General features: G+C 46.2%; 1 protein-coding gene across 1 annotated transcript in view; it reads left to right on the top strand.

Moving 5' to 3' along the window:
- KTN1 (kinectin 1) overlaps positions 1 to 13,273 on the top strand; it is a 54,107-nt gene extending 40,834 nt beyond the window's left edge. The window contains exons 34-43 of the mRNA XM_027906495.1: positions 225 to 259; positions 475 to 604; positions 692 to 784; positions 2,254 to 2,325; positions 2,842 to 2,925; positions 3,190 to 3,273; positions 5,629 to 5,712; positions 6,662 to 6,754; positions 11,450 to 11,573; positions 12,853 to 13,273. Coding sequence (XP_027762296.1) covers positions 225 to 259; positions 475 to 604; positions 692 to 784; positions 2,254 to 2,325; positions 2,842 to 2,925; positions 3,190 to 3,273; positions 5,629 to 5,712; positions 6,662 to 6,754; positions 11,450 to 11,554 — 780 coding nt within the window. The 3' untranslated portion in view covers positions 11,555 to 11,573; positions 12,853 to 13,273. The remainder of the gene's footprint in view (positions 1 to 224; positions 260 to 474; positions 605 to 691; positions 785 to 2,253; positions 2,326 to 2,841; positions 2,926 to 3,189; positions 3,274 to 5,628; positions 5,713 to 6,661; positions 6,755 to 11,449; positions 11,574 to 12,852) is intronic.
- Positions 13,274 to 13,537: the final 264 nt, after the last annotated feature.

The following is a 13,537-nucleotide window of genomic DNA, read 5'->3' as shown; positions in this document are numbered from 1 at the left end:
GGGTGGTCAAGTTCAAATTCTCAAACCAGGTCACAAGAAAATTGCTTTATAGGATCCCTGAATTGGGTCGGAAGGAATCTTAAAGATCATCCAGTTCCAACCCCCCCTGCTTTGGACAGGGATGTCACTCAAAGTCCCATCTAACCTGTCCTTGAACACTTCCAGGGATGGGGCAGCCACAGCTTCCCTGGGCAACCTGTAGATATTTGCAAGCTGTAAACCAGAAACGTGTTTGCATCTTTGAAAAGTGCCTCGTGGAGTTGGGAGTTCGTGACACTCAAAATCCCTGTCCCCTTTTTTAAGTAATGGGCATTTTTTCAGTAACTCACATAAAGTTTGTGCTTTGGGTGGGGAGGGTTGTAGGTGAGCACTGCACTCCCTCTTGGCTTTGCATGTGTTGGGAAGACAGACCAGCCCATGAATGACACCAGCCTGTGGAAATAAGATGAATGGAACTGAAATCCATCCACTGAGACGTGACTCCTGTGGTCCTTTTTTTTTTCCCTTTGCCCAGGCTATGGAGCAGAAGTTGAAGGAGGCTGAGGAAATGCACATCCTGCTGCAGCTGGAGTGTGAGAAATACAAATCTGTCCTGGCAGAGACGGTGAGTTGGATGCCTGGTCACCTGTGTGATGTTTCAACCTGCCTTTTCTTCTGCTCTGAGCTTTCATATCTCTCTCTCTCTTCTTAGGAGGGGATTTTACAAAGGCTACAGAGGAGTGTGGAAGAGGAAGAAAGCAAATGGAAGATAAAAGTTGAAGAATCACAGAAGGAGCTTAAACAGGTATTTCTGAAGATTCTTTTTTTTTTTTTTTTTACAGCAGCCAGGCAGGTTCTGCTTGAAGTCACAGAGGGTGTTAGAGCTCTGTGAAGGCAGGTGTAGAACAGCCCTGGCTGCCTGGTTTGATGTGTTCGTGACCAGGGAATGAAAAAAGGTGACGCCTGCAACAAGTATAATAGGAGCGATTCCTCACATCAGTAGTGTTTTGGTGCTCTGATGCTTTTACATGGGGCTAAGGCTGATTTTTAGTTTTTAAAGGAATGTATTTCCATTAAATGAACCTGCAAAATGGGGGATTTGTCGATATCTTTAGGTTTGTGTGGCTATTTCTGGTGCCATCTTCAGAGGATCAAGAACAGATAAACAGCTCAGGTTGTCAGGTCTTTGGCCATTATGACAAGTCTGTGTCACAGTCCTGTCATCACAGACTGGTTTGGGTTGGAAGGGACCTTAAAGCCCATCTTGTTCCAACCCCCTGCCATGGGCAGAGACACCTTCCACTATCCCAGGTTGCTCCAAACCCCGTCCAACCTGGCCTTGAACACTTCCAGGGATGGAAAGTCATTTGCAGGTGATGCAGGAGGCAGCCAAATGGCAAGCAGTAAAATTAATACTGATGAGATGGGAAGCCAAAGGTTGAGAAATGTACATGTGTCCTGTTAATGTGCCCAGGAATATGTTTTTCTGATCCTGATAACTTGGACAGACAACTTCTGTTGAGCGCCTGGATTTTTGTTCCAAGTCTATTTGTGAATAGATATGGACTCTTTGTGCTAAAATTGAAGTATCATAGGATCATAACAGTTTTTTGGAAGCTGTTAAAATACTGCTCAGTCCATTATGGTCAACTAATTACACTTGAAATTGCCTGCACAGCTTTCCTTTTAGGGAGGCTCTGTTAGCAGAAGTGGGAAGAAAAAAGCCTTTTATGTTTCTTCCCCAGCCTACAATTAAAGTGGGTCAAACCGCTTTTTTTGAAAAATAATTTCCAAAGTATTTCTGCTTAGTGAATTTGAGTGCCAGAGTGTGAGCCTGGAGCAAACAGATGGTTTATAAACATCCTGTTTGAGGGGCTTACAGAGGCTGTCAGATCTTGAACTAGAGATGTGCTACCATCTGCTGCACTTACATAGCCCCTAATAAGGCTAAAAATGCTGGTTTTGAGTATATGATGGAGTTTATTCCCAGCCTAGGAAGGATATTTCCTTTACCATGGCTAATGGACAACTGGCTTAGTCTTCATATTCCAAATATTTCAGCTGTTTAGTCTCTAAATATGTCAAAGAACTTCTTAGGTTGGGGAAGGTAGATGTTCCAACAGAGATATATTGAATTATTTGAGCGCCTTATTTTATTCAGCACCTGATTTAATCCTCAGCATTTTTAGAAGATAGGAGCAATCTCGTGTGTGTAAGGAGAGTTTGCCTTTGACCAGCCCAACTAAATACCTTTATTTTTCCTGAAAACTGCAGATGAAAACTTCAGTCACTTCTTTGGAGCACGAGGTGGAGAGGTTAAAGGAAGAAATCAAAGAAGTTGAAACTGTACGTGCAGGTGTTTGGGTTTTTTGTTTCCCCCCTTGTCTTTGAAGATTTGTGTTACTCAAACACGATTTGGGCTTTGTGCTGTAAATCTGAACTTTCTGGGCTTCCCTCCTGCAAGCAGCACAGCCTGTTGCTGCACTTTTAATCTGAGTCTTTTGGGCAGTGTTTTTTAAATAAGCAGAGAAGCTGAGTACTGGAAATTGTGCTGTCTTTTTACTTCTGTGCTCACCCACTGGGGCCTTTTCTTGTGAGGCCGAGCAATTTACTGCTTGTCGACAATCTTGGGCTCGATTCTTTTTCTTTTTATCTTTTTTTTTTTTTTTTAATTATTATTTTTTTGGAGTGTAACAGTTTAAATCTGCGCTGTGCGATCGCTGCATTCGAAATGCTCTCTAAATGTCACGGAATATTTGATATAAATTTACCAGCTAATTATAAATCAAGCGAACGACACCGTGAGAAAAGCACGGTGTGGGGGGGGAAACATCTGTTTTAACTCTGTTTTTCTGTTTCCAGCTTAAAAAAGAGAGAGAACATTTGGAAAGTGAACTAGAAAAGGCAGAGATAGAACGATCCACTTATGTTTCAGAAGTCAGAGAGGTAAACTTGATTGTCCAAGCTGTTCTTTTTTTTTTTTTTTTTTTTTTTTTTTTTTTTTTTTTTTTTTTTTTCCCCTCCCCCCATTATTATTTCTTTTGGTTTCCCAGTTGGCTGGCAAACTAACCCAGTGCTTAGCCCCCCGTGGCTGAGGAGTTTGTACGCTTGTGACCTTTAGGGTAGAGCGGCACGCTTAATAACTTGAGCAAGAAGAGAAGGGGGCATCTCCTCAGGAGGCAAATCCTAAACCTCTAAACTTCATTTCAGCTCAAAGATCTCTTGACTGAATTGCAGAAAAAACTTGATGATTCATATTCTGAAGCAGTAAGACAGAATGAAGAGTTAAATTTGGTAAGAAGCTCGTTCTCCGTTGGGCACAAACCAGGCTCCCAGCATACGTATGAAGCGGAGACTTATTTCAAATCCTGTCTGTTCTGCTAACCTCTTCAGCTTGATATTTTTGTCCATTGAAATCATTTATGTAGTCTGACTTTTTGACAATTTGTCTCTCTTCTCTGCTCCTAACAATAGCATGTCTGGTTCTTAAGACCTTTTTTTTCCCCCCACCCCCCCTAAAAGTCTGTAAGACTTTTCGTTCCTGAAACTTCTTGAGAAGATTTGCTGTGTAGGCATGTGCAGCAGCAAATGTAGTAATGGCCTTGGAGCAACAAAAGTGGTGCTCTCTTAACTTGAGGATTATTCTCTGATGGTTTTTGTGGTGGTTTTTGTTTTTTTTTCCCCAAAGCTTTTGAGGATGCAACTGTGGTATCTGTGTTCTGACTGCACAGAGCCTTTTCCATCCTGCTCTGTACGTACAGAAATTGGCCCAAACCAATGTTAGATTGATTCACAGCATCCAGCCATTCAGCTGCTGACATCCTGCTGTGGCTGAATAGCTGTGCTGGCTTGGTGCTTGCATGTGAAACAGCGTGTTTGGCTAGAAATGCTTCCAGCCAATGCTGCTCCTATAGCAGCTTTCTCAAGAAGGACTTGGATTAACTGAGGATAGACCCGAGGATTGCATGGTTTTCCAGTCTGAGCCCTTCCCCTTCTCCCTTGTTTCACTGATGTGGTTTTTAAGGCTGCAGGAGCAAGTCAGATCCTTCCTCTGCTTGTGTTTTTGAACGGTGCTTTCTTGCTTTCGGAGCCAGAATTGGGGAAGGTTGTCTCTGTCACCGTGTCTGTGGGTTTTAGAGTGGGTGGTGGGGCAACCCGTCACCACAGGCTGAGCTGATCCCACCAGGGTGCTGCCACTGATCTGACTGGGTTAAAATGGGGTTTGTTTAGAAAAAAAAAACAACACCATCACAGCACCAATCTGCTTAAGTGAATAGTCTGCTTGCCTCAGCAACCAAAGCCTCTCCTTTTGAAAGCGAGGGAAATGGGAATTGAATGCATATCTTGGAGTTAATCAGTAAACGCCAACCTCTTGAATATAAGAGGCAACAATTTATTATGTCTGTACACAACAAAAGCTTACAAAGCTGAGCTCCCTGCTAGGGCAGCTTGAGTGCAATCTGATGGGGCTGTGAGGAGGTGGGGAACAACTACCTGCATGCAAATAGCTCAGGAAAGCTGTCCAGTGGATGTGAGTGGTTTTTACAGGAGGCTGAGGAATAGAAACGATGGGATTTTGGAACACACCACTTATAAGGTGAGCAAGGACAGATAGGCTCAAACTGCAGAGGAGCTCAGCAGCGCTTCTCCAAAATGTCGAATTCACCAGTCCAGGCGCTCCAAAGGGGGGGAAGCCTTCCAGGGGTGAGACAAATAGAACGTGCAGGTTTGGAATTGGTGAGAATTCAGGGCTCTGAGTACCCCATTGTTCCCTCCTTTAATCTCCTGCTGGCTCCCGAGAAGATTGACAGCAGGAATGGTGAACATTAGCACAGCTCACTTCAGAGGCACAAATCCAGCAAAATTGGCACTCGAGCTCCTTGTTAACACTCCTGTTCAAGGCTCGAGCCTCAAGTGCTGTGGCTGGTTCTGTGTGCTGCGCTGTAGTGCAATCAAAATATCCTTTAAAAAGTGTTTATCCTTCTGAAGGCTGCAGTTTAAGGGCAGCCAGTGCAGAGTATTCATCCCTCTTGACTGAAATAATTTCACTTTTTTTTTTGGATTGAATCTAAACACAATCGACAACTTAATATCCCCCTGTCAGTGATTCGTGCCTTGATGTGACATTAACAGATTGGTTAAGTCAACATAGTTGTAGTAAGTGGTGCTTTATTAAGATGACAAGTAGAGCTTTTCAGTTTACTCAGCAGTAAAGAGACTGTTTAGCCTGAACTAGGAAGATGACAATCTACATTTTTCACATATTTGCTGTGAATTAAGTTGGAGCCTGGGCTGACTTCTGTGATAAGGGTGCTGGGGAGGCTTATGCACTGTCAGGGTTGCTAATGCTCCTCCTGGCAATGCAGTTTAAAAGTTGAAACCGCTCCTAACGAAGCCGGTGCCAACCGTGTCCTTCCTTCTGTAGTTTCCATTCTTTTCCGTTTATCTTCGCAGATGGAGTCTCTCTTCCTTGGCTGTCCCTGTAAACCTCATCATACATGTCCACTAATCCAGTGTGTGCAGTAGTTGTCAGTTATCTTACTCCCTTTGCAGTCCATGTGCCCTGGGTTAATCCGTGGGACAGGCGGATGAAATCTCTCTGTGTGTGTGTCTAAGGACAAACTGAGTTTCTTTGCTACTGTTTTGCAGCTGAAAACGCAGCTAAACGAAACACTATCCAAACTCAAGGTTGATCAAAACGAGAGACAGAAGGTGGCTGGCGACTTGCCCAAGGTAAGCAGAGACCCTTAACAGTTGCAGGTAGAAATTTTGATCAGAAACTCTCAAGACCTGTAGTTTTGTAGTGCTGGAAGAGGTGATTTGAGCAGCTGGAGGGAAGTGCCTGCCTGGTGGGGTGTCTGTGACCGTGGGTTTAAGAGCTCATGCAAGATCCCTGCACATCTGTGGAAATGATAAAACTGCAACCAACAGCTCTGTTTAATTATCCTTCCTGAAAGACTCCCTCGTCCATGATAATTTCATGCTGGTGGGAACAAGTGGTGATGGGGGGGCTGACAAATAATTCTTTATTTAAAAGAAACCCAGCCTAACAAAACAGCTCGTTCCCACAGCCCTCCACCCACAGCACAGCCTGAGGCTTTTAAATCCAGTCTCACATGGCAGAGGGTTACAAGTTGGTTTACGAGCCATCAGCCCACTGACATGTGCGTTACACATCAGCTATAACCCAGGAGACTCCAAATACCTGCTGTAACAAGGAATTTAAAATTTTGCTCAGGACAAGTTACGTTGGGTGTTGACATACGAAGCGAGCTGTGCTGGTGTTCTGTGGTATATTCTGTATAAATGCACATCTGTGATTAGGATTTTTGAGACCTGCCTGCCCTCCTGCTCTTGCAAAAAAAAAAAAAAATTTCGCTGCACAGTTTTTTACCTAATAACTTGACGTGAGACTGTTAAAGCTTCCCTGTAGAGTTGCTCTCAGATGCAGGCAGGCTGACATGCAACATGCTGATTGTAAGGAGACATGTCAGTCTTGGCAAATGTGCTGGTCCCTTGAGCAAATCTGGCATAAAAACAGATTTCCTCCTGAACACTGATTTCCTGTGTCTCTGGCGCTCTCAGGGAGATAGTTGGGGGGGGTTGCTTTGCTAATTGTTGTGCCTTCCCTGTTTTTTTCCTTTCTTTTTTTTTTTAATTTTTTTTTTTTCTCCTTGTGCAGGCCCAGGAGTCTTTGGCAGCCCTTGAGAGAGAAATTGGAAAAGTTTTTGGGGATGCCAACGTTATTGAAAACAGCGACGTTTGCACAGAGTCGGTGAGTGTTTCTTTGAGCCTCCTCTTTTCGGGGGCAACACAAACCCCCCCTGCAGAGTGGGAACTTTGGGAAGTGAGGTGCGCCAAAGGAACAGGTTGTGTGCTGCTGGGGGGGAAATGAGGGCTTGGTGAAGCTTCCAGTCCTTGTCAGGGTGGTGTCCCAGAGCTGTATCCCAAGGATGCGTTGGGAGTTCTGCTGTCACCTGGATTGTGTGACCTCTCTCCCCCGTGGCTCAAATCTGCAAGGAGGAAGGGGAGGGATTCTGTACAGGAAATCTGGGCTTTTGGTGGGTTCTTGATTTGGTTTGGGCAGCACTGGGAAGATCCCCGGGCTTGTCCCTCCGGGAAGGGAAGGGGGAAGTTAAAAATAAATATGCTGATGGATAAATGAGCTTAAAATACTCACTGTTGGGTTGGCCCGTGCTGACATCTGTAACACCAGAGAGAGCCAGTTCTGCATGACCCATAACACCAAGGCAGAGGATGTCTCTTGCCAGAACATGGTTCCTTCTGGACAGAAGTCGACTTCACCTGGTCCTGGCTCCTGGGAATTTGTGTGGACCTTGATATGGTCCAGCAGCAAAATCTTGCTTTCCTGATCTTCAGGAAGGAACAGACCTGAGCTCTGCCCCGTGCTGTGGGTGGGTGACCCTCCAGCACTGCTGGTGCTCCTGTATCCTCCAGCAGTGGCAGTGCAGTTTTAGGGTGTGGAATTCGGTGGGTTCTCTCTGGGGTGGCCTGTTTTCATGCTTGGATGATTAGTATATTGATCCTAAAAAGATCCACATCACCTGTGGAGGTGATGGAGCTGTGGCTTTGTCACTGGTGTTCTCCATCTCTGGAAACAAGAACTTCAGAACAGCTTCGGAACAGCTTTCCAGGAGGCACTTGGGAAGGGGAAGGCTAAAGCAGACGCTCTCCCAGCATGTTTTCCACATCTAAGTGGTGTCAATGGAATTCATTACCCATTTTCCTTCTGATGGATAGAGTGAAAGGAAACGCTGTCGTCTGATGGGGAGGGGAGCGTTTGCTGATAGGACGGATAATTTATATCGACTCCTTTCAGCTGCTGAAAGTAAGTGGCTTCATCAGCTGCAGGAGGAAGCTCTGGGTCCTCTGAGGAATACTGTGGGAAAGCCTTTGTAGTCATTAGCAGGAATGAAATGGCTTTTCCAGGGTAATCAGTGGTGGATGCTGATGGACTTCTGTGTGGGCTCACCATGTTCAAGCCAGGGCTGCAGCTGGGCCCGTGAGACCTCGGGTGTCCCAACCCTGTGAGCTGCTTCCCAGGAGGGTGGTAGGTCTGCTGAGCCCTTCAGCAGAAGCCCAGGGGATTCTGGTGACAATCAGGTGCTGTGTGTCCAGCAGGCTGGAGAGAATCCCCCCCTCAAACCAATCCCAGCTGTTCCCTCTGCTGTGCATTTACGGCTTGTCCATGTGGTAGGTGGGAACAGCGATGGCATCAGCCATGGCATGTGTGCCTGGTGACTCTGGTGAGCCCTCCTGAGCCAGGTGTCATTAGATGTGCCCTGTGGTGCCCCAAATGTGCTCGTCTGACTTAATTGCTTTAGCCTTAACTCACATAACCCCTCTGGTTCTCGCATTGCTTCTCTCCCTTCTCTTCAGCTCCGTGGGCACGTTGTGGAACCCAGGTTTTCTGCCAGAATATCCATGGCTTTATTCTGAAGAGGAGTGTGGAAAAACAGTCCTAACAAACCTGTAATTAAGCCTTCATTAGTAAAAATACATTAATTGTCTAAGCAGCGCTCTTGACAGGTAGCCATTGGCAGAGGCTGGAATTAGAACATTTCCTTTATCTTTTCTCCGAGCCTTTTTTGCTGCCTTTTTGTTTTTGGTTTTAGTTTTTTTTTTTAAGGGGGGGGGGGGGAAGGAAACTGTCTCCCCAGAAGCCTAAAAACCCAGCTGAAAATAGCTCTGAGATCAAAAAAGAAAGTCTTCCAGCCACTTCCACCTAGCAACAGTGCCTCTTTTTTCACGCAGGACCTGAAAACACATGCTCGAAAATGAGCGTATTTGTTCCTTCTGGATACTGGAACCAACCCACAAAATTGAGAAATGATACTTGCATAAACCCTCAAACACACTCAGAGTGTTTTCTTTAGATTCCTTTTCTTTCTGTTTAAAAATAGACCATTTGGGTTTTCTAATCAGCTGCTTTGTCACTTATGGGACCAGCTGATGACTAAAGGGGGCCTTTTAGTGTGCTTTAAGGAAGTCATTTAAATTCAGCAGCTTGCTTAGGCACTGAGCTTATTTTGAGGCTTATCTCAATTCTAACATGCTTTCCCCCACCCCCACCCCAAATCTCAGTGTAAAACATTCCACCACTGGAAACTGGAAATGCCAAATGTGTGGAACAGTGCAGGGGAATCTGTCCAGACGGTTCAGCACCTGCCTCAGCTACTGGGTCTGTGATCACAGGGCCTTCCCCACTGCTGTCCTCTTCCTCTCTTCATCCCTATATCCCAAAGAGATGGAATCATGGAATCCCAGAATGGTTTGGGTTGTTTGGAAGGGACCTTAAAGATCATCTCATTCCAACCCCCCTGTCATGGGCAGGGACATCTCCCACTATCCCAGGTTGCTCCAAGCCCCGTCCAACCTGGCCTTGGACACTTCCAGGCGTGGGGCATCCACAGCTTCTCTGGGCAACCTGTGCCAGTGTCTCACCACCCTCACAGGGAAGGATTTCTCCCATATATTTCACCTCAATTTCTCCTCTTTCCCTTTTATTTTCTCTTTTTTCATGGCGAGCAGGGGCCTGGGGCACAGCAGTGACTCCGTAAGGCAGCTGTGTACTCCTGTGTTAGCAGGAGCTGCAGAGTGACTGTGGTGAGCCCAAATCCACTGGGAGTTAGTCAGGATTGGCCCCAGGAGGGTTAGGGATGTGTCTGTAATTCGTGAGTAAACACTGCCTGAGATTACTGAGATCACAAAAGAGAAGCGAGAGGGAGTAAGGGAGGGAAAAGCTCTTCCCAGAGATGGGGCTGAGAGTGGACTGAGAGGCTCCTTTGTTGCTCCTGGTTCCAGTGCTAATGCACAGGCACCCTCATCCCTGGCAGTGTTGGTCAGTGCTGGATTCATTTGTCTGCTGGGCTGCTCATTGCCTTTCTACTCCCATCAGTCTGGATGAGATCACTAAGCCAAGCCTCAGCCTTGACAGGCCTGATCTTCTACTTCACTAAGGGTAAAACAGGCTAAGGCTACCCTAACACAGATCCCAGTGATTTTTTGCAGTGGGAGATGTTTACCAGTTGTGCTCAGCAAGAGCTTTGCTGTGGATTGTTTTGTTCCCCTGTCTGAGCCCGGAGTCGTTTCTGTAACGGTGCAGGTGCTTGAGTTTGATTTACTGCTCACTCTGCATTTCCAGCCAAATGGGAACGGGGAAAATGGCTCTCTCTGAACTCCCTCTAATTTCCCTGGAACTCTGGGGAGAGATTTGCAACCACATAATGCATCAGTCTCATTCTGTTGGTAGCACTGGTTCAGTCAGAGCCGGGTTGGCCGATTCCGAGCGCCTGGAAACGCCTCTGTGCTCCTGTTGGGAACTGGCTACCTCTGCATTGCTGACACCAAGGCAGAGCTGCTTATTTTTAGCTGTTAAATTTCCAGGAAAAGCCCTCCTGCAGGTTATCTGCATGTCTGTGTCCTGAGCTGAGCGAGGAGCAGCAAGGTGTGTTTTAGATGTGGAGTGCTCGGTGCGTCTCTGGAGGAGTTAATCAATAAAGGCAATAAAACAGGGATTACACAGCACTGTTGGCTCAGCAAGGCTGACAGGCAGGGAGGCAGGAGGGGAAGAGTCCATCTTGAGTTGTGACACTTCCTGATTAATAAACTGTTGAACTCCTGGGGGAAAAAAAAAAAAAAAAGGAGAATTTATTTTTGTTTGAAAACGCAAGCTCAGCACTTTCATTTCAGCACAGGGAAGCAGCTCTTTGGCTCGTGGCAGCTTTCCTTTTCCCTTTTCTGTTTTGACTGGTGCTTAGACTGCTTTGTGAAGCCCTCATCCAAGTCACTGGCAAGTGGGCATTTCCCAGGGGCTTGGAGCAGGGTTGAATCCGTGGGATAGCTGGTGGGCCAGCCAGCCCCTGTCCTGAGCCTGAGCAGGAGCGGTGTGGGTGGGGAAGGGTGTGTATCTCCAGCTGTTCCACATGCTGTTCCACAGATCCTCAATCAGACCCCCTCCTTGGTGGTCCAGCAGCCTTGTTGTTCCAGCTGTGGGGTCAGAAGCCATCCCTCCCCCCTGGGTGCCCCCCAGCCTCTGTTACAAACTACGTGCCCCCATCTGTGGGGTGGTTTCAGCCAGGCTTGTGGGGATGTGGGCTAATAACCTCCGAGGCTGGGTCAGCTGTGGATACAAGCACAATTCCTGGAAGCAGTAAATGAAGTCCTGGACAAGGCAGGGTGGGAGCTGGAGGTCAGCAATGCTCTCACTGGCATTCTCTGTGTGCAGGTAATTCCCTGGAACAGGAAAGGGCTTCTTGACTTTGAACCACGTTGTCATTAAACGTGGCCATAACCCTCTGACTTACAAGAATCGTTCCCATCTGCACAACGAGTTTGTAATTTTATACAGAGGATCTAATTCTAGGCTTTCTTGGTAATTAGATTGTAAATGAGTTTTTAATGATTTCTTCTTTTTTTTTTTTTTTTTTTTCCCCCCCTCTTCTTCCAGGAATTGACTGATAAAAGACTAAATGTGGCGGTGAATCTTAACCAGGATGTAGGTCATCTCAAGAAGCTGCTCGTGTCAATAAGCCAAATGCTGGCAAAGGGATGAGAACACTACCAGAGGGCAGGTGGGTGCAGCCAGTTGAACTGGTGGGTGGCTGCTGGGGAAGCCACTGGTCTGTGGTGGTTGGGACCTCGATCAAATTTAACAAGTCTGGTGTCAAAATACGAGGCTTTTTAGAATCATATCGTGGAATCGTTGAATTATCAAGGTTGGAAAAGCCCTGTAAGGCCATCGAGTCCAACCTCTAAACCAGCACTGCCAAGGCCACCACTAAACCATATAACCAAGTGCCACATCCACACATCTTTTAAACCCCTCCAGGGATAGTGATTCCACCACTGCCCTGCTGTTCCAAAAAAGCCTGGCCCTGAGAACACTTTTTCAGTGAAAAATTTTTTTCCTTATATCTAATTTAAATTCTGTGTGCAAATCCTAACAAGCTTCTGGTAGGTCCTGGATTTGTTCCTCCACGGATCCACACATCAGTTAGCTGAGACTGATCTTGTATCCCCTTCCCTTTCGCCACCTGCTGCTTCACGCAGCGAGTCACCCCAAGTTTTGTGCTCCCAGAGCCTGTGCCTTTTTTCCTTCATCCCAGCAAACTACCTACACTTCCATGCTCTGATTGCTTTGGGATGGAGGATATAAAGTAACCCCCTGGGCTTCCACTGAGCTCCCAGCACTGGCTCGCAGTGGTCATGGGGAGATGAGTATCTCGAAGCATCAGTCTGGCATGAACTCTTATCCAATTGCAGACACGTGGACAAGGCTTTTATTTTCAAACACAGCCAGTTTGGAAACACGGGCCTTTGTGGCTGACTGCATCGTGCTGGTAAACTCCTTAAATGTCAGGTTTGGATAAGCTCGAAACTGAGCTTTCTCAGGCAGCTCATGCAGGTTGTGATCCGGGTCACAGAGTGAAGTGTTTGGGTTGAGAGGCAGCAAAGCCTTGGCACTGAATGAGCTGCTACAAGGAGTGTCAGAGCTCCCTCTCATCCGTTGAGGAGGAGGAGGACTTGTTTTATTCCTGATTTAGGTATTTTTTTATGCTCCTGCCTCTATGACACAGCACCGACAGCCGAGCTGGTCTTGAGGCCGATGGGGTTCAGGGTGGGATGAGCCTGGTCTTACAGGACTTCTTATAGGATGGGCTTGGTGCAGGTGGGAGGAAGGGGCTTTCCTGCACCTTGACTCTGCTCTGGGAGGTTGTTCTTGCTCAGCCTCCACCATCCTGGCTTGTCCCTCTGAGACCGGTGTTGGCCAACACCGACCAAGTGCTGTCAAGGTGTGGATTTGTGTTTGGGAACTGCTCGTCTGACGTGGTGTTTGTGTTTCTCTTGCAGAGTGAAGTCACGGGGGAATCGTTAATTTGAGGATAGCAGAAGGCATTGTATTATATTTTGCCAAATTAAAGCCTTATTTATGTTTTCACCCTTTCTACTTCGTCAGAAACACTGAACAGAGTTTTGTCTTTTCTAATCCTTGTTAGACTACTGATTTAAAGAAAAAAAAAACCCAACTCTGTAGACACCTCCAGAGTTTAGTTTTATAATAAAAACAAACCTGTTTGGATAATTAGACCTTTACATTCCTGGAGAGACAGTAAACACATAATCTTTTGTCTTATTTTGCTCAATAAAACTTGTTCAGAAAACTCCAACGTGGTAAAGTCACCAGTGGGATATGACATTTTAATACTGATGTTGTACACTGTTTTACTTAATTACATTTTTGGGATTAGCTGCCTCTGACTTCAACCTCAAGTAAACACTCCTTTTTTTTTTTTTCTTTTTTTTTTTTTTTGGGTTGCTAATGTAATCAGTTTTTGTAATGGTGTCAGCAAATAAAGGGATGCTATTATTCAAGGTGTTCCTGCTCTCTTCTTTTAAGTGAAGGGGGGTGACTCAGGTGAGGTTTCCACCTCTCCCCTCCCCGAAATGAGCATCAGAGTGCACACAATGTGCTTTGTTTTTGGGCAGAGGAGGAGCCACCAGCTTGAGAAGAGGCAAACTGGGGAGCTTGCCAACT

This window comes from Empidonax traillii, unplaced genomic scaffold (assembly GCF_003031625.1).
Source record: "Empidonax traillii isolate 1590-97213 ecotype Southwest subspecies unplaced genomic scaffold, ASM303162v1 scaffold1305:size162330, whole genome shotgun sequence".
NCBI classification, from domain to species: Eukaryota; Metazoa; Chordata; class Aves; order Passeriformes; family Tyrannidae; genus Empidonax; species Empidonax traillii.
The sequence above is the reverse complement of the archived record's forward strand: the minus strand, read 5'-3'. Positions and strand labels throughout refer to the sequence as shown.